Genomic DNA, 25614 nt, shown 5'->3' on the forward strand with positions numbered 1-25614 from the left:
AATACCCATGCCTTTAGATGAATGGTGATATTGAGTATAAAGAGTGAGCAGTCCCTGGAGCTGGAGGAGGACCGTGAAAAAGTGATTTAAGCAAGTTGATTTGGCTGTTTGATTCCATATACTTATCTGGGAATAATCTTGATCGCAGTTTGACTTTGTTTAAGGGGTCAAATTTGGGGGTGAGCATGTAATTTACTTGTTTGGTGGAGGCCCGCATGACACCATTGGAAAACTGAATATTTAATTTCCATGTTTGGCACAGTGGTGATGTGATTTTATCATGGTTTTAAATATTAAAATTTAATTCAGCTTCATAGGCATCTAAATAAGCCATCTCCAATTTTTGAATTTGCAAAGAAATGCATCAGTCCATTCTCAATGAAGATGCTACGTATTCACATAAAAGGCTGACAGTGTATGCTTTAGATGTGAAAAATAAAGTGCATGCTCTTTGTGCTACAGTAAGATGCTCATTATAATACTTCAGTGAGCGCTATCTGAGCCAACAGTGCTTCATTAGGCAGGAACTATTAATCAGGGTCAAAAACATTCATACACAATTTTATAACATATTTCTACTAATTGCATCCTCTGTACATCCCTGTAGTGGCCTTTGTAATGTAAAAGCCGTATAAAGATGTATTAAGCCTGGTTTGAATTTTTCTTGTACTGGATAAATAAATAAAATATTTTATCTATCTCATTGTAATATTCATTAATCATAAAAAGCACAACAAAAAATGTACTGTTCAGCCTTCTGTTTACTTGCTTGGGCAAAAAAAAAAAAAAGAAAATCAATACATAGCTGCAATACATTTTATCAGGCTCTATCTCAGCTAAAAGTACAAATACCTTTGGACATTTAAAAAAAAAATCTAGTGAGCTCCTAACATCATGTAGTGAACTGACAATGCTCCATCTGCTGCACTGAAATCCCAAGCAGTGTTGTCATCCCTGCCCAAGTTCTTCCCTCTTCCATAACAACTCCTTGTTATGGTATGGAGATTAGGAGAGTAATTATTTTTCTGTACATTCAACATATTTAAAAAGACAAAACGTGGAAAAATGTGCATGTATTGAAGCAATGTACTGTTTTTCATTTTGCCCACATACAGTATACACTTTAGCCAAAGAGCTTGTGATTGATTAGTAGATTAAATATGGAATATACATGAAGGCTTCTAATCCTCACTCAAGGATCAAACAGATGGTTACACGTATGATTAAGAAGAAGGCAACCGCACACCAACTTGAGAGTGATAGTAGATGATAAAAACCTTTTATTGAAAATCCATAAAATCCAAAACGACAAACCAGGGACAGGAGGGTAAAAAACAGTTGACGCGTTTCACGAAACTATGTTCGCTTAGTCATAAGGGTTATGACTAAGTGAACATAGTTTCGTGAAACGCGTCAACTGTTTTTTACCCTCCTGTCCCTGGTTTGTCGTTTTGGATTTTATGGATTTTCAAAAAAAGGTTTTTATCATCTACTATCACTCTCAAGTTGGTGTGCGGTTGCCTTCTTCTTAATTGCACAGCTGTCGGGACTATGGACCTAACCTGCACCCTTCTGATTGTGAGGACATTTCAACACCAGAGCGGTCTCTGTGCTCTCATATCTATTTGGCTGCTAGATGGTTACACGTACCTCTCCCGGGATCCAGCTCTGGGGCCCCTGTCTGCCTTTTGGCCAAAACCTTGCCACCATGACAATCAGGAAACAGTCTTCCATCAGGAAACAGTAGGGAAACCGTATCCGTTGTCACCCAGTAACCCCAAAGCATCCTGTGTCACCCACTGACCCCAGAGCATTCTGTGTCATACAGTAACTCCAGTGGACCTCAGGTAAGTGCTTCTAGTCTCCAGGACTATCTGACTCTCAGTGGATACAAACCATAGTCCATGACACAGTCATTGCTGTTAATCTGGCATGAACACACATTGGACATTACATTTTGAAAAAGGTTCCCATGCTATGCTATTTTGTGCACTGGCCTGTCTCGGTTTATCACCTCAAAAGGATTTTGAAGATGTTTAAAAGAAATGACTTCTAATTCCTCGTGCTGTGTGCTCATCTGCTATGAACGGTTCATTCCATTGCATCTAGTAAGAATGTTCCACATTTGTATTGAAATTCTTTTGCTCAGAATATGGGGACCTAATAATTACCACTAATGCACTTTTGGCTTGGGATAAACATTGCCTGATATGGCTGATACAGCTGATGCTGATTTTGATCAGGCATTGTTTCTATACACACCTAGACAACTAATCTCATGGAAAATGGACATCAGCTGCATTGGATACATTCAGTTGTATTTTGTTTCCTTTTAAATGTTCCAGGACAGAGAATGTCTAGCAATACTCTCGTCCTTGCCACTCTCCCTCTCTGGATTCACCCATCCTGAACCATAAGCATATATATATATAGTTTTTTTTTCGTGAAGTCCAAGCATTTTAGCCAACTTTAGTCCAAGCCTGGAGATAACAGCAATTTTTATCATACATTATAGAGAATGTATAGTCTGATAGGTTATGGTGAGGTGGGCTAAAAAGAACCAATATGCCTTCTTAAGTGAAGGTTTTTATGTTTCCTTTTAGTCCACCTCACCATACCATGTTGGGTTACATGTTGTGGTTGATCCCCAAGCAACAATTGGCCACAGGGCTAAGTCATTATAAAGAAGGAACTATCTCCTTATTTTTGGGATTTGTGGCGGAATAAGACATGAAAAAACCTTCCGTTCTAAAAAGGCTCTGCTATGTTGCAGTATATATTTAAAAAATTTCAGGTCATGGTGAGGACTTAAAACTACTGTAGGAACATGTGGAAAAACATAGATATTTACAGAGCAACCACAAGCAGGGAGGTTCCAAAAGGGCTGATAGTGTTTTTGCTTTTCAAGAACGCTTTCTTATTTCTTCTAAGTGAATGGACAGAATATGCAACATTAATATGAACAAGGATGTAGATATATAGCTGACAAGCATGCAACATTAATGCATATACCTAGTAATAAAGCTCCCTTGTAACCTCTTCCCATGCTCGCCTCCAAGACTTCTCCCAAGCCTCTCCCATCCTCTGGAATGCTCTACCCCAATCTGTCCAACTATCTCCTACTTTGTCCCCTTTAGACGATCCCTGAAAACATATCTCTTCAGAGAAACCTATCTGACAACCGCCTAACAACTGTACTATTTTTTTCTCCATCAGCCCATCCCCCACAGTTATTACCTCTTGTATCTCTTGACCCTCCCTCTTAGCTTGTAAGCTCCAACGTGCAGGGCCCTCTGATACCTACTGTATTAAAGTGTTTTTATTTGTACTGTCTACCCTCAAGTTTTAAAGCGCTGCGTAAACTGTTGGCGCTATATAAATCCTATATAATAATACCTAAATACAGCGGCTCAATACTTCCTGCTAGGGTGTCTCCTATACATCAAGGTAATATGGGTCTCACAAAAGAGTAGACCTCAGTACATAATGTTATGAGAACAGAGCGTGTGAAAAGAATATTGAGCAAAATGACTCAGTGAAGTGTTGCCTTGAATTGAACAATGTCAGTCCTTGTTAACATGACAGCGATCAAAATTCCATGGCTAACAGTTGGCAGGAATGTAGATACACTTTATTAATTGTAAAAATACTTAAAAGAGAAGATTGTTTTTTTTTTAAGTCATTCCAAAGGTAAAACATTTTTTACCTTAATGCATTTCCTGCATTAAGGTAAAAAAAAAAAAATGATTTGCCACTTGCTGTGCAATTGGCTCCTGCTGCTGTCAGTAAAATCCTGTGAGCAGAAAGCGTGGGGGCCGGGCCAAGTCATGCTGTGTGTGTCAATGGATGCACACAGCCAGGGTCGGGATATAGCCTGCACACCTGCTCCTACAGCATGCACTTGCTATGGGGGCAGACACAAAACAGGAGATGCCAAGATTGCTACCGGGGGAATCCAGAAGAGGAAGTGTTGGGCTACAATTTATTATTTAAAAAAAAAAAAAGAAAATGTTGAAGTTTGAATAGGCCATAATGAACGTTTGACACTTTTCCATAAGCATTTGTCATGCCTGGCATGTACTTAAAGTAATTGTAAACTCTTGTGTTTTTTTTTTATTAACAAATATGTTATACTACCTGTTCTGTGCAGTGGTTTTGCACAGAGCAGCCTTGATCATCCTCTTCTCGTGTCCGTGGCTGGAGCTCCTGGACCCTCCCTCCTGTTGAGTGCCCCCACAGCAAGCAGCTTGCTATGGGGGAGCCCGAGCCGAGCCACGGCTCAATGTGTCCATTTAGACATGGAGCTTCCGTTTGGCCCTGCCCCCTCTCTTTCCTGATTGGCTAACTGTCTTTGATTGACAGCAGCAGGCGCCATTGGGGCCACTGCTGTGTCTCAGCCAATCAGGAGGGAGAGTCTCGGATGGCCAAGGGACTCATGGACATAGCTGGATAAAGATAGGGTTTAGGTAAGTATTAGGGGTGCTGGGGAGGCTGCTACACCCAGAAGGCTTTTTATCTTAATGCATAGAATGCATTAGGATTAAAAAACCTTCTGCCTTAACAACCCCTCTAATGTACTTAGACTACTTTTTTTTAAATCAATTAAAAATCATCACACCAATGCAAACATGTACTGTATGTGTGCGCAATATGCACAATTCAAATAATTTCAGCCCTTATTCCTATAGAAGATATCTAGTATTGGATTTCCCACCCAGCAGTGCTTTAGAGCAGAACCCCAACAGGAGACTTTTCCACACAAGAGCTGGACACATCTGGCCATCAAATGTACATTGTCTGCCTTTTCTTACCCATGTATGGTTTGGTTCCAGCTAACGCGGTAGCTCTTTCGCCATCTTTGATTATAGTAGCCACATTGAAGTCCGTTAGATGAGCATGGCCTGTGGAACAGGATAGAATAGTTCTCAGACAAGAAATAAGGCATGCCCTCATCATATAACCATCCATTTTGCTATTCACAACCTCCCACATCTGTCTGAAGGCAAATAACCTTAAATACCGACCGGTGATGACAAAGTACAAACTGAAAAAAAGACTGAATGAATTTCACATAGGGAATTATTCGGCTGAAAAAATATTAAATGCATTTAAAAAAGTTGCTAATGTAACTACGTCAATTAGACCTGGTATTGGCCTCAATAATCCCATGCACAACAGCACTCAGACTGGGAAAGGGAGGGACAGTTCTAGGAGCCAATCAGTTGTGCTGCAGTGCACTAAGCCTGCATGGAACATTCTGACAGGATGAGAGAGAAGAGCAGACTGCTGAATGACTCCAATCATTATGCTGCTCCAATAATGGGCTGGGGACATGGAGGTGACCAGGCTGTATTACTTAACTGCATTAAAGACAAATAAGATCGCCAACCTAGCTCAGCTGTCTGCCAGGGATGTGTATATCTTAGGGCTGGATGGACAGAAAAAGAAATATAATTTTGTTGCAGAAGAAACATATCCCATATACTGTATGTATTTCAATGTATTACCTGAGGGGCTACAAAACACAAAGAGACCATAATTGCATTGGCCAGAAATCGAACCCGACCTCCCACATGGCAGGCAAGAATTCTACCACTGAACCACCAATGCTCCATGCCAGGGCACATGGGCAGGGCACATTGTTTGTCTGGAGTTCAGCTTTAATACATATCGTATCCTTTTTTTTTACTAGCCATTTAATGTGTTTTTTATCAAAGAAATGTAAATGGTATTGTATTGCTGAAGACAGTCCGGTAATTGTTGTAGAAGACAGCCCTGTACAGTCCACTAATAACAGCCCACAGAGAAAGAGACAACTGCTGTATGTTTTTTGAGTCACATAGATTGTAATGACTCCTCTTGTAGCTCATCCCTCTTCCTCCTTGTGTTCCACGAATACATTTAAAGTGAATCTAAATCCTGATAAATACTCCAACATCTAAATGATAGGGCACAACACTAGCCAATGATTTAAATTGAAAACTATTTAGGAATAAAAAAATTAAACTCCATATTTAGTTTGTTCATTCTATGGTCACTTTCCTATTTCACCACAGCGTAGCCCAGGTTGGGGATGGGGCTAAGCCAGAGCAGGTCACACGTCCTCAGCTTTTTCAGACCCTCTCCCCAGGCCATGCAAGGCAGAATGGAGCTCTCAGTCATGGAGCTGATCCATCAACCAAAGCCTTTAGGTGGATCAGATTCTTGACTGGCAACTCCATCCACTTTGCATAGCCTGGGGCAATAGTTGCAAAAACCTGAGGCAATGTCACAGGACATGTGACCCGCTCTGACTACCCAAGCCAGGCCATAGTTACATAGCCAGTTAAGCCTCGTACACACGCACAGATTGTTGGCCGACCGATCGGCCATCTTTTGTCCAGTGTTGTTTGTTGGTTGAAATGTGCTCTAGACTTGCACTGGACTTTTGTCGGCCAACAAAAACCAACTTCAGAAGTGATGTCATGTTCTGGTTGACTTTCCGTGTGTTTTTTCTTCTCTGAGCATGCCCAGTCTTGCTCATCTGATTTTTGTCTGCCAAAATCTGTACTGAGGAACAATCGGCCGTTCTTTGTTGGCCAACAAAAATTTTATAGCCTGCACACTAGATTTTTTTCAGCCGAAAAGTCGCAGTTGGTTGTCGGAAGCATCATACTAACAAGCCTACAATCGGCCGATCGGACATTGGCCGACAATTTACGGCCAACAATCTGTGCATGTGTATGGGGCTTTAGGGGATTTCCTCCACAGTAAGCCATGTAGAGACATGCCTTACCCACATGCGGCGTCAACATCGTAAAGGCTTAGATTGTTGCCAGCACCAACAAAAAACTATGGGTGACTGCCAGGTTGCACAAGTAATTTGTTTATAAGGAAAGATTTTAGACCTAAGCAAAGAACGCAGATACATTATATTAATATTAGGAAGGGTTTCCCTTTTTTTGAGTTTTGAGACACTTTAAGAGTTCACCATCCCAAAAATACAATGAAAAATAGAACAAAAAATGATTTTGGCTGCCCCATGGACCCCTCTACAGCTGTCTTATGATATGGCTGGCTATGGATAGCAATGCCTGGTTTTCTTTCAAGCACACTGATAAATGAGGTTCAATATCTCAATTAACTATACAATTAGAATACATCTGTGCTGTGCCCTAAAGTGACCTTTTATTCAATGTGGAACTATTGAGAGATTTGCTTCGTTATCTGCGCATCACTTAAATCTATTAGAGAGGCACATAAAAACCACATCATTACCACATACACTGCTAATTCACACAATAACAAGACACCTTCAAGTGTCACTAGAGAGTGTGTAATCGAGGCACGTGGCTTTGTTTGCTCACCTTGTTCATCAAGGAGAATGTTGTCTGGCTTTACATCTCTGAAAAACATTAAAAGTTGGGTTTATTGTTTAAGATTTTACTGTGTCCCTATTATTCACATCTCAAGTTCATTGTAAGATTTGTAAATCAAGATCTCTGTCAGCTGCTTAAGAGGTTTTTTTCCCAGGTTTTAACACATATCAAGTTTAGTAAGGTAAATTCACTACCAAATAATCAGCCTCTTAAATAAGGATGATCGAACTTTTGAAAAGTTCGGTTCGACCAGAACACCCGAATTTTCCAAAAGTTCGGCCCGGATTTCAGAACCCCATTGAAATCAATGGGACCCGAACTTCGGTAATCAAAAACAGCATTTTGAAGCCCTAAAACCCAATAAATGCCCCTAAAAAGTGCCTAGGGTTCTGGGTCATGTCCCATTAACTATTAATCACACAAAAAAAGTTCTTAAAAATTGTCATTTTTGATAAAAAAGCCAATTATTGAAAAAATTAAAAAAAAAAAAAAAGAGAGATTTAGTATCTGGGGGGTCTAAAAGGTGTGCATGTGAAGTTTCAGCTCTGTAGCATGTCCAGAACCATGAAGAAAAAAAGATAATTTTTCATTAGAACAGGGATGTGGGTCGGGACCCTCCTTTAACTTTAACACCTATATGATCTTTTTTTCTGGTTCTGGACATGCTACAGAGCTGAAACTTCACAGGTACACCTTTTAGACCACCCAGACACAAAATCACACAAAAAAAGTTCTTAAAAATTGTAATTTTTGATAAAAAAGCCAATTATTGAAAAATAAAAAAAATAAAAAAAGAGAGAGATTTTTTTGATTTTTACTTTGGATTTCAGATCTGGGGGGTCTAAAAAGTGTACATGTGAAGTTTCAGCTCTGTAGCATGTCCAGAACCAGAAAAAAAAAGGATTGTTTTTATTAGAAGACTTTCTGACAGGGGGTTTGCTTCGCTCCTGTAACACCTTGCCGGTTTAATAGAAGGCATTTTTTTGGGATCTTTGCAGTCAGGAAAAACATCTGAAATTGTGTATAGTGGTACTGTGCACAAGTTCAGATGTTTTGCCTGCCTCCAAAACCCCCCCCAAAAAATGCCAGCAAAAACACACCTGGGCATTTTTTTTTTGACGCTAGCGTTTTTTTGGCATTTTTTTGGGTTCTTTTGAGGCAGGCAAAACATCTGAACTTGTGTATAGTGGTACTGTGCACAAGTTCAGATGTTTTGCCTGCCTCCAAAACCCCCCAAAAAATGCCAGCAAAAACACACCTGGGCATTTTTTTTTTGACGCTAGCGTTTTTTTTGGCATTTTTTTGGGTTCTTTTGAGGCAGGCAAAACATCTGAACTTGTGTATAGTGGTACTGTGCACAAGTTCAGATGTTTTGCCTGCCTCCAAAACCCCCCAAAAAATGCCAGCAAAAACACACCTGGGCATTTTTTTTTTGACGCTAGCGTTTTTTTGGCATTTTTTTGGGTTCTTTTGAGGCAGGCAAAACATCTGAACTTGTGTATAGTGGTACTGTGCACAAGTTCAGATGTTTTGCCTGCCTCCAAAACCCCCCAAAAAATGCCAGCAAAAACACACCTTGGCATTTTTATTTTGACGCTAGCGTTTTTTGGCATTTTTTTGGGTTCTTTTGAGGCAGGCAAAACATCTGAACTTGTGTATAGTGGTACTATGCACAAGTTCAGATGTTTTGCCTGCCTCCAAAACCCCCCAAAAAATGCCAGCAAAAACAAACCTGGGCATTTTTTTTTGACGCTAGCGTTTTTTTGGCATTTTTTTGGGTTCTTTTGAGGCAGGCAAAACATCTGAACATGTGTATAGGGGGTATATATAGACATATATGTCTGAATATATACCCCTAGACATATATAGGTGTGATAGTAGCAGAAATATATTACTGTAAATGATTTAATTAGCGCAAGCATTTATTTCTGCTACTATCACACCTATATACGTCTAGGGGTATATATTCAGACATATATGTCTATATATACCCCCTATACACATGTTCAGATGTCATGTCTGACATCAAACATGTCCTCAAAAAAGCACTGGCAGTGGCAGCCCCTGCAGCATAAAAAATGCTTGGCTGGTGAGAAGCCATATGGGTGTGATGAAGCTATTCAGAGAAATGATCATTTCTCTATAGCGGTCACCCTGCTATGGAAGGGTTTTGTCACCCTGCCATAGCAGTCACTGCCAGTTAACCCTACACTACACTACGGTCCCCTTACACTTAACACTTTCCCTACAGAAACTGAATTTTTGAAGCTAACTAAAGTGTAAAGGAGCACTCTAACTACACTAGATATCCCTTTCCTCACACTAAAAATAGCTAAATGACACTTTTAAAGTAAAATTCACAGAACTGCTTCCACACTCTTCCATGTCCAGTATAACAATGCTAGGAATATGGCGGGGGCGATCTTATATACTGGGGGCCGTATTCACTAATGATTGGTCTAGGGACCCCCTAGTCACTCCAATCACATTCCTAGCATTCTCCTGCCCCCTCAATTGGCTTTTGCTAATGGTTCTGGTCCAATCACGGGCTTTTAAAGCCCATTTCCTGAAGCAGTTTTTTGGGCAAAAAGTTCTAAATTCGGCCGAACCTCGAACACCCAATGTTCGGGCCGAACCGATGGTAGACCCGAACCGTTCAATAATCCCTACTCTTAAAAGGACTTAGACTAAAAAGACCAAGGTTGTGAATGGTGTGCCCCAGGTCTCTGCTTTAGGGGCAATGCCCTATAGCTTGTTTATCAATGCTATTGGGTTGGAATAAAAGCTCAAAGAGTTCAGCAAATGGCTTAAAAATTAAATAGAGGGTTGGAGGACCTCAGTTATGTGAAATGATTACAGAAATTACAGTTAACAACTCGGGAGAAGAAACGTCTAATATTAAATATGGCCTGCCATTAGGGCAAGGAAAGTGACAGGTCCGCATGTGTGTCAGTGGGCAGTGTTAGTATTGTGAAAGGGGGATTACAGATTCAGATAAAAACCTACGGGCCAGGGTTGTGAGGAAGAAGCCCTTGTCCTCATCTACATGGGATACTGAGAGAATGTGCAGCGCTATAAATTAGGATAGGAGTATAGTATCATAAAGTCCACATGAAAACAAATGATGTAAGAAGCCCCTTGTACAAAGCAGATTATCCCAGATCCTTGACATAAGGAAGAAATCACCAGTGTTCAGTCACTTTAAATACACAGTCCAGAGTGATTGGAAACAGTTTATAATCAGTGTGTTTCTCTGCAGAAGGAGCCTTCACCATCACCAATGTGTGTAGCAGCTTACCAGAAGCAGTTGATTCCCACGACAGAGATCAGCTGTAGCATATATTAACAGCGGAACACATTCACAATAGGTATGATGACACTCACTCCTGATGAAGGTTTTAATATCAAATTGCTGGTGAGTCGAATTAGATTCAAATGAATCAATTTTCCTTCTCATCCATATTGATCTGACTTACGGCACATTTCTTACATTGATAAAAACCACCTCGATCGTGGAAAAATGAAATGTTTTTAGGAGGGTCCACAACATTAGGAGCAATATGTAGCCTAAGGGGTGGTAAACCCCTATAAACTACCTGAGGGTTAGATGGTAGCACCGGACCCAGCACGGCATCATTTTGCAATATATGCCAATGTCTACGCAGTATGCGTTTTACCGAGAAATGTTGAGATGAAAATGAGGAGAAAAAGGCAAACTTAAATGCATCATTAGGCTCCTTAATCTTAGGTTGTAATAATTCCTCTCAGTTCCTATGATCTGTGCTAGGGCTTCATCAAGTTAACCACCTGAATAGCCCTTCTCCATGAACCTCTTTTTAAGGACCAAAGCCTCCTGTCTGAAATCCCCATGATTAGTGCAGTTCCTCTTCAGCCTCAAGAACTGACTATAGGGAACTGCACGTAACCAGGTGAATGGTGGCAACTCCTGGTGTCTATAAAACCATTCCTATCTATTTCCTTAAATAATGGGGAGGTTGTAATCCTACCTTCCACGATTTTGATCTTGAGGTCTAGGAAGTGGATTTCCGACTGGCTGAACTCGTACTGCAGGGAAATAAACTGTCATTGCTATTCAAACCCTCCATAAAGCTTTCTAATGATAAGGCGTCGCCCTACCATAGGAGGAGGATGTCATCGATGTACCTCCTCCAAAGGACCACTTCTGGTCTGGGGTTAACACCGATGACATCCTCCTCCCATCTGGCCATAAACAAATTGGCCATACTGGGCACAAATTTTGCGACCATTGTCACTCCTCTATTTTGTAAGTAGTATGATCCACCATACCAAAAGTAGTTGTGGCCCATAGCAAACTTCAGAAGGGACAAAATAAAGATTTTATTTAATCTTTATAAATAATAAAGATTTTTTATTATATTAATTTCTGTGTCAATATTAATGCTTGATGACATTATTTTTATGATTCCCAATTTTTGAATCAACTATTGGGGGTTTTAGTAATGTCTTCAGGGGGATTTGTTGGCACTGGGCTTTAATGCCTGTCAGCGCTGCTCCTGGGGGCGTTTTTTTATACATTTACAAATCTGCACAAATTTTGACTGGATGTGCACCCTCATGTGGTGTGGTCTGGGTCTTTGTCAGTTTTTTCTCTCTGGGGGTGTTTTTCTTATGCGGGGGTGAGCGGATGCTACCCACTGGGTAGATTACACAGCGGTGCTTTGCTAAGGAGAAGGAAGGGGGTGGAGTCAGCTGGAATGCCGGGCGCCCCACCTTCCTGCTTTCAGATAAATAAGGAAGTCTCTCGTCTCAAAGCCACACCCCCTGACAACGTCATTATATGACGAAACCGGTAGGGGAACCGGCACGGCTTGAGACTCCTCTGGCGTCCTCATACATTGGGGACCGATCCATGGAATCTTTTATGCTGCCTAAACCTGCTTAACTATGTGAGTGTGCATTTGTTATCCTTTTAATAAAGTTTGTGTTCAAGTTACTGCACTATGAGAGATTTTTCTTTTTGGTATCTCTGCATATCCATTTGACTGGGGGTGATCACCTGCATTATTGAGCTCTGCATGGGGTTACTATTCTGGCCATTGAAGGATCTGCAGGTCTGGAGGGAGTGTGCCGTCAGTATTGAGTGTCATCATACCTATTGTGGATGTGTTCCGGTGCTAATATATACTACAGCTAATCTCTGTCGTGGGGATCAACTGCTTCTGGTAATCTGCTGCACACTTTGGTGATGGTGAAGGCTCCTTCTGCAGAAACACACACTGATTATCAACCATTTCCAATCACTCTGGACTGTGTATTTAAATTGACTGAACACTGGTGATTTCTTCCTTATGGCAAGGATCTGGGAGAATCTGCTTTGTGCATGGGGCTTCTTACATCATTTGTTTTCATGTGGACTTTATGATACTATAATCCTATCCTAGTTTATAGCGCTGCACATTCTCTCATTATGTCTTGTTTATTGGTTGTGATTTAACAACTTACTGTGCTGGCTGCTATTTGAAGCGGTTTATTTGTTTTCTATTTTTTAATTAAGCGCAACAAATTAGTGTTAACGTGTTTTCATCTACATGGGAACAAGGTACTTTACCAATAGGGGAGGGGCTAGCCTCTAGAAATGTTCAAAAGGGGGCATGTGCTTCTTCCCCCTCCCTTTCCTGGCCTGCTAGGATACCTGCTTGGATAAGGGTCTGGTATGGCTTTTTGGGGAGAACACAATTTATTTTTTGGTTGGCTAAATAAAAAAAAAAATCCAAAACACCTATTCATTTGTGGGTACACCTTAATATTTTGTTTAAACTTCTTACACAATGTAAACATTGTGCAACATTGCCTATTTATGGTAGCCTCAATATAGAAAAAAAGGAGATGTATTTTTATGCATTTATGTTCCATCTGCTCTGGGTTCTCTCCAGCAAAAACTTTCCCAAAGAGGATCAATTATTCTTCATATAGTTCCATTCACATTGTGAGGAAAATTGGAGCAGATGAAGCACAGACACATAGAAATATAAAGATGATGCAGTACTGTATGTCCAAAATCAAGCTGTGCTGAAACTTTGGCTGTTATGATACAGTATATATGAAATATACTGTAAACAGTGTTAGCATTTTGGCTCTCGTTTCATAACACTGCGCACACAGTGATTCTAAGCAATAAGACAACATCACCGAATCAGAAATCAGTTTTCACTAAACCGACTATCCTGGGCTGCTAAAAGCTGATTTCTGAGGTGATATTGATTACCGCCAAGATTTGCTTTTGGCAATGTATTGTTAAAATTAGGAAAACTCATCTGACATTACCGATGAATTATATGTTGACTTCTTAAGTAGTCTAAAGCTAGAGCCATTTCACATATATACATCTTAACAGTCTCCTCCGGAAACTGGACATTTTGCTGTAGATGATATCGAAGATCTCCTCCCAAGAGTAAGTCTACAACCATAAACATGTCCTCTTCATCCTGAAAGGAATACCTGGAAAACAATAATATAGTAAGGGTGACTTTTTGTTCCTATTAGTAAAATAACTGATTAACTGCTTGTGTTAGAAAAAAATTCCACTAAATTAAACCAAGTGTTATTATAACAATGAATGCGCTGGAAACACTCTCTAGGCCAGGGGTAGGCAACCTTAAAGAGGTGGAAATCTACCTGAACAACATGGAAGGAGTCAAAGATCACCGGGCAGAGTGTCACGATTGTCGCCTCCTCACACCTGATTTAAATCTCTAATTTCCGTACTACTGATTTGTAATCCCGTGCATTGCATGGCAATCAAGGGATTAATATATCGCCCCCTCACCTCCTGTCAAACTCCCTCGGATTGCTTTTCAGGGAAGCAACCATGCCTGCTGCACTTGTAAATGAGCCCTTTGTTGTATTTGACAGCGGCATTCTTAGGGCTCATTCACACATAAAGTTGGGGATTGGTAAAACCCTGCGGTTGAGGTTACCGCCCACAATCCCAACCTTTTTTAAAGCTAAATCCAATCTAGAAGGTGTACACTTGCCGTAGCAAACCCCCTGTTGCTTTTGGTGTGTGCTACTGTCTGCCAATCGCAACCCATTCAAGTAAATGGGGCCACTCTGAAAGCGCCCAGCAACTGTATGCTTCTGCAAGCTCTAAGGGCTTAAAAGGGGTGGGGAGAAAGCAACACAAGACTGCCTGCTTTAAACCATTGTTTGCTGTACTGCACAAGGTTGCAGTGCATTTGCAGAGCAGCCTTATTCACTTGAATAGGTCATGCTTGGCAGGTGCTACACCCACCAACCATGACAGGGCTTTCAACTCTTGCTGTGGCTGTGACGTGTGTACACCCCTGGGCACTGCAGCTAAAGGGGGTGCGGTTGGGGAAGGGGTGGTAAAAAACAAATCTTAACTATGGGGTTTTACCACCCCAAACTACTGTAGCAAACATGCAGCCAATATAATTAAGAACTAACTTCAGGGTAAAGAGGAACAAGGAGTCCTGGAAGTGATGGTTTGGTCCCCACAGAGCCCTGATCTCAACATCATAGAGTGTGTCTGGGATTGCATGAAGAGACAGAGAGATCTGAGTCAGCCTACATCCACAGAAGTTCTGTGGTTAATTCTCCAATATGTTTGGAACAACCTACCTGCCGAGTTCCTTCAAAAAATGTGTATAAGTATACTTAGAATAAAAGCTGTTTTGAAGGCACAGGGTGGTCACACCAAATATAGATTTGATGTGGATTTCTCTTCTCGTAATTTACTACCTTTCCATTTTGTTAATTGATAAACTATTAACACTTCTAATTCTGAAAGCATTCCTAATTTACAGCATGTCCACTTATTTTTGAATATAAGCCCAGGGAAATAAAAGACAAGTGATCCACGGTTCCAAGCAGCCCCCTTGGAGAGAGAGGGTGCAGAAATTGCACAGAAGGCCTTCGTACCAGGAGGCTACAGGTACAATGTAACGCCTATAGGTTACAATGGATAACATAGAACTCAAGGAGAATTTAGCACATTCTCTGACTTTTCATGGATGGCATTAGATGATCGCAGATTATTTTTATTTATTTCCTTGAGTTGTTCTTTAAGCACTTCATAAAAGTACCAAAGGCAGCATACACAGCACCCATCTCTGTTCAAGGCAGCAATAAAAACGCTTTTATTTACACACATAAATGGGCACATCTGTCGTCATTTTCAAGGTTATTTTTTTTGTGTGGGTTTTGAGACTCGCAAACCTTCACAGCAGTGTCATAAAACATGCAATTAAATTTAATGTTGGAACATAAAAATTGAAACGAGCTATCGATCAATGACATGCCATTTGTTTGGGCAGGATTCATTTTCTTTTACATTAAAATTGTGTATTCCGCAGCTTTATTTAAAAAGTAAATAAGAACAGTGCTCTATATGTAAGGCTGTGATAAGTCATGTCATTTACAATCTTATTGGTCATATTTTCCCTGGTCTGTGTGTTTTACAATAGTATTCAATCAATGAAGGGTGATGTGTGAAACCATTTAATTCCAGAAAATAGATTGCTTGTGAGGGAACCTGTACAGAGAAATATGAAGGCTGCCATTGGTGACCCTAATCTAACATGCTATTTGCCTGGCTGCTGTGCTGATCACATGAGTTTAACAATTTCTGGGTCAGGAATACCAAAAAAATTTAAAAACTATGCAGTATAGGAACTTTGACATGATCTACTATACGTGTGCTCTAGATTGTCAGAATGTACTAAAGATATAGGTAATCAATGAACTACGTAGAATTTTCAGAAAGAGATCTTGTAAGCCAGCCTACTTTTTTTCTCTCGGTACCAATAATGAGATATTTGCCCATTGTCTGTATACTGATACCACATTGATTTACTTTGTAACATGAACCTTCTAACAAGGAGCAACAAAAGCATTGTTTTAAAGGGATCATGTGAACACAAATGGCTAGTAAGTACCTCCAAATCTAAAGAGTTTGAGCTCAGTGCCGGTGTTCCGTGAGAATTACCTACCTGTGAGAAAAACCTACCCTCGTCACTTCTGGTTGCACGGCAGTGTGTTTAATGCGGCGGTTTCATTAAAACAGCTGGCCTGCAATACGAATCATCACCGCTACTGTTCCTGTCACTTCCCTGATCTCGGCTAGTAAATATAAAAGCGGCGGCGGCTGTATGAAAAGATAAATCACGGAGCCGAGAGCCGCTTTTATATTTACTAGCCCAGATCAGGGAAGTGACAGGGACAGGAGTGGTGATGACTCGTATTGCAGGCCAGCTGTTTTAATTTAACCGCCGCGTCGGTAGGTTTTTATCACGGACACCGTGATAATTTCATACTAGTGCGCATGCGCACTAGTCTGATCCTCAGCTGCTCCATTACGTATCGGGGGCTGTGAGCATGCGCACTGCGGCGCTGCTCAGCTGTTTCTGGCCGGAAGTGACGAGGGTAGGTTTTTCTCACGGGGTAGGTAATTCTCACGTTACACCGGCTTTCCAATATTTTATCTTACCGTAAATCATAGCAAAAGATAAAACTTTCAATGTACCACAAGAATTACATTTTTTAAACTGTTATAAATCACATATTACAGTTTAAATAAGCACACACTCACACCAGTGGGGAAAAAATAAACTAAATTATATACAGTATATGCTTTAGAAAAAAGTCAGAACTCAATAGACCTCTTAGAAGCCACCCATGACGCTCCTGCCTGGGGCAATGTATATTCAATCTCAACAACAATTACGCATGCATTAAAAATATCATTTCCAGTTTAAGTGTCCCAGTACGTGAAATCGGGAGGGTCATATATCTGCTTTACGCGTTTCATGGATCAGAGACCACTTCTATAAATATATAAGTTGATTAAAAGACATTATATTAACCACTTTACCACCGGAGGATTTTCCTGCTTTATGTCCAGGCCACTTTCTGCAACTTGGCACTGCGCAAATTTAAATAAGGGTGGGGAAAAAGGTTGGTAATGGCGCTACCTGTTGTGAAAGGAATAGCACTAGATCCTATCGGTATACATATGGCACTTTTCCACTGCAAGTACCGGCTAGTACCAGCTCGGCTCTACTCGGCCCTGCTTGGCCCGGTTTGCTTTTCCACTGCGGTACCGCATGGTACGGTGTTGGAACGGTTCGGTACGGTACGGTATAGGTTTGCTTTTCCACTAAAGTAGTACTAAAGTTAAGTGGGTGGGATAACAACGGGGTGGGTGTGATTCTCTGACCAATCAGTGGCTAGTAGTGACTGCATGCAAAGGATTGTGGGATATGGTACCAGTTTGGTACCTGTTGGAACCACAATCGAGTAGGTACTGTTTTTTCAGAGCTGTACCTACCGTACCGTTCGGTTCCATGCAGTGGAAAAGCAAACCTATACCGTACCGTACCGAACCGTTCCGACCCTATACCATGCGGTACCGCAGTGGAAAAGCACAAAAGCGTGCCGAACCGGTACGGTTCCATGCAGTGGAAAAGCGCCATTACCGATAGGATCTAGTGCTATTCCGTTCACAACAGGTAGCGCCATTACCAACCTTTTTCCCCACCCTCATTTACACTTGACCCCTTTCTTTAGGGGTTGGTTGGTGGCAGCTTTACACCTGCACACAAATAGATTTCTTACATACTCCTTAGCGCGGGTCATTCCATTTTCTTCATTCACTGCGCGAATTTAACTGACAATTGCGAGGTCATGCAAGTCTGTACCCAAACAAAATTACATCCTTTTTTTCCCACAGAGCTTCCTTTTGGTGGTATATGATCACCTCTGCGCTTTTCATTTTTTGCGATATTAATAAAAAAACAGCAAAAATATTGCGAAAAATTGACATTTTCTACTTTGACAGTTAAAAAATATCCAATATATTACATTTTTGTCATATATTTAGGCCAAAATGTATTTAGCTACATGTTTTTGACAAAAAAATTCTCAATGAGCGTATTTCTAACTGCTTTAAGAACGGAAGATTTTACCCTATTCCTGACCAGGCTATATTTTGCGATTTGGCACTGCGTTATTTTAACGGACAATTGCACGGTATTGCGACGCTGTACTTAAATTAAATTTATGTCCTTTTTTCCCCACAAATAGAGCTTTCTTTTGGTGGTATTTGATCACCTGTGTGATTTTTAATTTTTTTTAAAAAGGAGCGACAATTTTGAAAAAAAAAAAACAATATTTTTTACATTCTGATATATAACAATTTGTTAACATTTTAGGCCAATTTGTTTTCTGCTACATATTTTTGGTAAAAAAAAATCACAATAAGCGTATTTTGATTGGTTTGCGCAAAAGTTAACAACGTTTGTTACAGATTCCTACCTTTTGTTATTCTGAAAAAATCATTGTTTGTTCCTCTGTGCTGAGTGGGTCAAATGGGAATGGTTTCATAATTATCTATCAGCTGTGGCAGCTGCAGAGCTCTAATGAGGAAAGCTGCTGGGCCTGCATCCCTTTAGGCGTGTTCCTGTTGGGAGTATCTCACCAAAAATGAAATTTTTGTTGCAGGGGGTGCCAGAAATCTGACTTGTATCTTAGGCAGACTTCTTGTTGTTAACCACTTGCCGACCGCTCACTGAGCTGGTACTGTGGCAAAGTGGCTCGTTATTGTCTCTTCACCAGACTCTCCCCTCTCTCGCTGTGTTTAGACACAGCGGGAGTCGGGCCAGGGGAGGAGAGGCGGTGATCACCGCCGCTCTTCCCCGATCGTTGGGGATCAAGTGAGGAAATCCGCCCACTTGTGTAAACAAAGCAGGCGGATCTCCTATGTGACAGACAGGGACAGATTACAGGATTCAGCATAGCTGAACCTGCGATCTGTGTCTGTGTCACACAACCCCCTCCCCCCACACACGTCAGTAAGCATGAGGCATACATTTAACCCCTTGATCACCAATAAAGTTAACCCTTTCCCTGCCAGTGTCATTATTACAGTAACAGTGCATATTTATAGCACTGATTACTGTAGTAATGTCACTGGTACCCCCAAAAGTGTCAAAAATGTCAGTCAAGGGTCCGATCTGTTCACCGCAATGTCGCAGTCCCGCAAAAAAAAATTGCAGATTGCCGCCATTACTAGTAAAAAAAATAAACACCAAAAACGTCAGAAATCTTTCCCTTAGGTAGTAAACACAATAACTTTTGCGCAAACCAATCAAAATACGCTTATTGCGATTTTTGTTACCAAAAATATGTAGCAGAAAACAAATTGGCCTAAAATGATAAAAAAATTTTGATTTTTACATTTTTTTGGGGGGGGGAATTTCATATAAAAAAATGTGAAAAATATTGTTATTTTTTCAAAATTGTTGCTCTTTTTTTGTTTATAGCGCAAAAAGTAAAAATCGCACAGGTGATCAAATACCACCAAAAGAAAGCTCTATTTGTGGGGGAAAAAGGACGTACATTTCGTTTGGGTACGGCATTGCATGACCGCGCAATTGTCAGTTAAAGTCGAACAGTGCCGAATTGCGAAAAGTGGCCCAGACGTAAGACAGCGAAATCCTCCAGTGGTAAAGTGGTTAAACACTGAAGAGCAACTCAATCTTGTAACGTTTGTATCGTGTTTTTTTCTGGAGTTTTGGTTGATATTCTGTGTCTATCATTTAAAATACACCTATTATAAAAATGATAGACCCTTTATTTCTTTGTAAGTGGGCAAACTTACAAAATCTGCAGGGGATCAAATAATTATTTTCCCACTGTAAGTATGTACCTCAGCTTCATCTAGTGGCCATGATGTGGTACTTTCTCCATTTACACATTCAATCTACAGAGAAAAAAACCTGAGAACATTTGATTTTACCCTGTTTTCACAGAAGGAATGGGTGAAGAATGGACAACAATGCAAAATTTTATTTTATAAATAAACCCGCTATGTTTGTGATTACACTTAAGGCATCCATTACACCCTTTAGGACAGCCTTTCCCAACCTGGCTGGATGACCAAGGCAGCACACAAAGATAAGGAAATCCATAGGAACTTGTGGGATAGCCAGCTGCACACATTAAACACCGGGATGTAAAAGAGAGGCAAGCATTGCTAGATAGACAGACCATGTGTACTCTGAGTCTAAAAATACAAAACTGTGAGAACAAACATCCTTGCCTTTCTCCTAGTTACTTAGTAAAAGATGTGAACTAGACGCTGTGCCAGAATCCTGCTGTTCATAATTCTGCTTTGACAGAATGAAGTCGGAAGTTAAAAGAAAAAGACTTACCAAAGATTAACTAAAAAGACATGTTCAATTTCCTGCATGATCTCCAGCTCCCGGAAAACGTTGCGCACTTCGTCCCGCTCAATGCACTGCTGTTTATTCATGTACTTCATGGCATACATTGTCTCTGTGTCTTTCTTCTGAACAATGCAAACCTACAATGATATAATAAAGAAAAGGAAATGGATTACTAAGCTAACAAATAGTAATTCTTAGATGCAAAGACAAGTGGCAACATATTATGAAGAACTGTACATCAAAATCTTCCAGATCCAGTTAAAGAGACATAGAAAGAAACGTCTTCTAATATTAGATATTGGGAGGAAAAAACAGGTGGCCGACCAGCCATCTAAGGTGTAAAAAACAGCCAGAGGAGGCTGTGTTACATGCCGGAGGTGCAGCAAATATACCATAAGTTCACATCTATGCACTACAGTCCATTTAACATGGTTTCCTATGGTACACGTTCACATCTATGCGTTTTTTAGCCCGTGTGTTTTTGGAAAGGATGGGCACTTTTTTTTTGCAGCAGATTGCGTTTTGCGTCTAATAGACTTCAATGGAGGGGGGGGGAGGGTAGAGTACAATGTGTGGAAATAATTCTACCAAACCTGGATATGGGGATTTAAATGTGCCTATATATCAACAATATTTTATTGTTGATATATAGGCACATTTAAATCCCCATATCCAGGTTTGGTAGAATTATTTCCACACATTGTCTTCTCACCCCCACTACTCCACTACCATACCTGGTTACACTACATTTTGTTTACTTTATCTAAGGGGACGGTGCCAGTAATTTGATAGACAGACCTTTTCTCTCCATACAATTTTTAGACTTCAATGGAGTCGCACCAGAAACACAAGTGTTGCGTTTTTTATGCGTTTTGTATTTTTGTTGTTTTCCCCATTAAAAACACTGTTTATAGCTGGTTGCTACGAAGCGGTCAGGGAAGCCGGCCACGCATGCCTCATCAGTTGTCAGCGGGATTCCTAGCTGACAGCTGAATGTAAAAAAAAAAGAGATGGCGGCTAAAACATTTGTGAAATCAATGGCCCTTTGGGTCTGGTATAGATTTGGAGGGGAACCCCACAGCAACATTTTTTTAAACATTGGTGTGGGGTCCCCCCCCAAATCCATACTAGACCCATATCTGAGCATGCAGCTGGGCAGGTCAGGAAAGAGAGGAGTCAAGCAAGCGTCCCACCCCCTCCGGAACCATACCAGGCCACATGCCCTCAACATGGGGGGGGGGGGTGGTGCTTTGGGGTAGGGCCTTGATGGGAACAAGGGCCTCTTACCCACAACCCTGGTCTGTGGTTGTAGGGGTCTGCAGGTGGGGGGCTTATTGGAATCTGAAAACCCCCTTTAACAAGGGGGCCCCAAGATCCCGCAACCCCCATGTGAATGAGTATGGGGTACCATACCCATACCCCTTCTTAGGCAATCTGAGTGGAAGTTTTTCTTCCCCCCTTCCTCCCTGCAGTTTTCTGAGACACATTACAGGTCCCAGAAGCCTGCGGGACCGTTCGCATCACGATCGTGCATGTGCCATGGGCTGTGAAGCTGCAAGCTGCCACAGTTAAGATGCCAGGGCCAAGCAACGACGACGGACTCTGGCGCCCCCTCAGGTGAGCATGGAACTAGATCCTTGCACAGGCAAGTGTCTATTTACAATTTTTGTAGCTGCTGACTTTTAAGTTTTCTAAAAACTGACTGGAGCGCCTCTTGAATAACAGTCAGCGGCTACTTAGCCTAACTCTCCAAAAGCACCCAATAGGTAATTCTACCCTACCTACCAACACTATAAATCACACACAGATATCTCAGATAGCAAGCAATTGAGTTGCAAGTTTGAAAATGACTTGCTAAACTACTGTTAGACTTGCCAGGCTCCACAGGTTTGTTGCACAATTCTGTTGCGTAAGTCTGCATTGCATGACTCCAGATCATTTTTCTTTGCAAACATTCTGCAAGTCTGCTGCAAGTTCTGGTTCAGTTATGTTGTGCAATAGTCATCCCACCACAGGGGTCACTGTGGCTGAATTTTCATGCTGTAGACTTGCATGCCTCTTGCTGTAGACTCACCACTGCAACTTTGCTCTTTCCAGAGACTTGCCACGCAAATTTGCTACAAATTTGAAAATTGTCAACTAGAACTTATGCTTCAATTGCTCTGCAAGTGTACAACTTGCCGTGAAAATGTGCATAACATTTACCGACTTACAATTCAACATTGCCATAAATTTGTGACAAGTTATCCTTGCTATCTGGGATAGTAGTGTAGCACTACCCAAATAAACACAATATTCAATAAAATCAAAAACATATAAAAATGTAACAATTTATATTCTTGTGATTAATCGATTAATCATAAATGTGCACATCTACATGTATAATCTGGATAAGTGTCCATATATGTAAAAATGGAATGCATATAAAAGAGAGTTGCGCTAAACCCATTGAAAATCCCAACAGTCCACATATGTTCAATTGCTTGAAGACGTAGGCGTACAGGATGTTGGTGAATAATAGCAGTAGTTCAACCTTTAGAATACTTAGGATGTATAATAGCACACTTAAAGGTCTTCCGGATGTGCACTCACCCTTTCGGTGCTACAAACAGGCATATAGTATCCAAAATAGCAGCAAGCCGGAGACTGTTCGGGAGTGTTCCTTCCGCATAACCAACCAAAAAAATGTCCGCGCTCGGATGTCCGGGTGTGACGTATGATGCTCGGCTAGTGCACATCTGTGTCTTTTATTCAAATAAACTGGTTTGGAGATAATGCACTATGGGCTTGTCCATTCTGTTTAATATCCCCCCATTGTATGTGAGAAACGGTACCACCAGGATTCAGAAAGGGCTCTGTATCAACCACTTGATATCCTCGTTTTGGCTTTGGAGGTATTGGGAGCTGCACGGTTCTGGAAAGAGGCTGCAGTGGTCCTTAACCACGCACTGCTCCAAACCCACCATTGTCTGGTAAGAGGCAGTATGTGGTGGCTGGGAACTCACTTTTGTTTGTGTTGATAAACACCTGGGTGGAAGACCTTTAAGTGTTCTATTATACATCCTAAGTATTCTAAAGGTTGAACTACTGCTATTATTCACCAACATCCTGTACGCCTACGTCTTCAAGCAATTGAACATATGTGGACTGTTGGGATTTTCAATAGGTTTAGTGCAACTTTCTTTTATATGCATTCCATTTTAACATACCAGTGTTGGAGTTTGCTGCTTTTGTAAGGGCGCGGGGTATTTAATGTGCTTTATTTACATCATATATGTATAAAGGCCAAAGTGATAGAAAAATGTGACCACCAAACCCCAAGTAAAAGGATTGTGTGAGAATTTAGGAAACCTCTTCTTCCCGTCCACACTGTCTCAAATCCAAAATATGATCTCAAGTGGTAAAGAGAGGTCATAAAATGTTTAGTTCCTCTAAACGGGCTGGTAAAGATGGTAAAAACCTTTCACTTCCACTCCACCTTCAATTCTCCCCAACTCATATCACAGATATCATATATAACATAAAAAAGAAAGGGACTAATAGTGCTCACTGTAATATTTATTGAGATAAAGGTAAAAGGAATAAAAAGAAGTGATAGAAAATCACGTCACAATAAATACTCCACTGTATGCAACCAGCTCTCATGTATGGGAATATCACCGCTCTACCTTGAGACTCCAGGGTACAGCGTGTTGATATCATTGGCACTTGACTCCTCCCCTATACACATTACATCCAACCAACTGGGATTTCCTTTACAGAGATTCTGTACATGACAACTGGTTGCATACAATGGGCTCCTACGTGCTCAAGGATTAAATGTCAAAAGGAGTTTTTCATAACTCCCAACTTTTTGAGATGGGAATAAGGGACACCTATTACCAAAAATATGTAGGCAAAGGACACACCTCCTGCCGCGCCCCCTTAGGAGAATTAGACAACAAAAAAGATTAGTTAAACCCAGAAGTGTTTTTTTTTTTACCACTACTATTCTTTTATACTGGCTTTTGAAATTTACAAATGCAGACATTTAAAAACTGATGAAAGGTTTAGCACTGTGAAACACTTTTTGAAAGATAAAAATTGCTTTTTTTATATACCACTATATAGATCAGACCAAAATGAGGGACAAATGAAGAGGAAAAGGTGGACAGAGGGACGTTGTTCCAAATCAGGCACAGTTCCTTGAAATTAGGGTCAGTTGGCAGCTATGAGACCTAACAAATGCAGGTTGAGGGGCTCCAGAATATCAGTTCTGAACACAGAAAATAGTTTTTTTCATTTTTCTCCTGGATTGGTAATTTCCAGATTGGATTCTGGAGCTAGGGGCTTCAAAGACTCTCAAGAGACAGAGACTCTAACCCTGTGTCCAGGTCATACTGCAGACCAGCAGGATGCATGTTCAGGAGTACACAGCCCTTAAAATCAGGAGCCTGACAGAAGTTCAAGACTCCACCTGGGAAACGGAGGTCCTCTGCCCAGAGACCAGTGTGTGGAGCAGGGCAGCAAGGAGCTGCAAGACAAAGAGCCAAGAGAGCTACAAGAGCTGAGAGAGAGGTGCAGAGTGCAGAGTTGCATGTGAGCACAGTAGTACCGAAAGATGTTCTAAGGGACCAGACCAAAGGCCTAGGCTTGAAGCCAGGGTAGCGACACTGCAAGAGGAAACCAAGAGGCTTGATGTCATTTTCCTTTGTGTTTCAAATGATGGTGAAAACCCCTGTGAGGGCAACCCTTTTCTTGGAACTTTTACTTTCTTTTTAAAAGAGAAGTATGGGAATTTCGTTATTTTAAGAATCATACTTACCTAGGTGGATGCAGCATCACTCCAATGCTGCATCTGTCCCCCACCAACTGTAACACTGAGAACCGAGCAATCAAATACCTCTGATCACTCAGTTCTTACAGCTCCTAGAGTAGAGAGCGACTCCTAGAGTAGACCGCAACACTAGGTGAACTCAAAGCAGCTCAGGAGGAGGAAGTTACATTTTCCTCCTCTGAATGCCGGGGCCTCTATGCACCTGATTGGT

General features: G+C 41.0%; 1 protein-coding gene across 3 annotated transcripts in view; it reads right to left on the reverse strand.

Moving 5' to 3' along the window:
- Positions 1-25614, reverse strand: part of STK32C (serine/threonine kinase 32C) — a gene marked incomplete at its 3' end in the record, with an annotated part of 459328 nt that overhangs the window by 75073 nt on the left and 358641 nt on the right. For all 3 annotated transcript variants that reach the window (XM_082268440.1, XM_082268439.1, XM_082268441.1), the window contains exons 3-6: positions 20573-20724; positions 13665-13838; positions 7347-7384; positions 4812-4901 (exon numbers count right to left, since the gene is read on the reverse strand). In XM_082268440.1, coding sequence (XP_082124566.1) covers positions 4812-4901; positions 7347-7384; positions 13665-13838; positions 20573-20724 — 454 coding nt within the window. The remainder of the gene's footprint in view (positions 1-4811; positions 4902-7346; positions 7385-13664; positions 13839-20572; positions 20725-25614) is intronic.

This window comes from Pelophylax lessonae (assembly GCF_965119305.1).
Source record: "Pelophylax lessonae genome assembly, chromosome: 9".
Taxonomy (NCBI): Eukaryota; Metazoa; Chordata; class Amphibia; order Anura; family Ranidae; genus Pelophylax; species Pelophylax lessonae.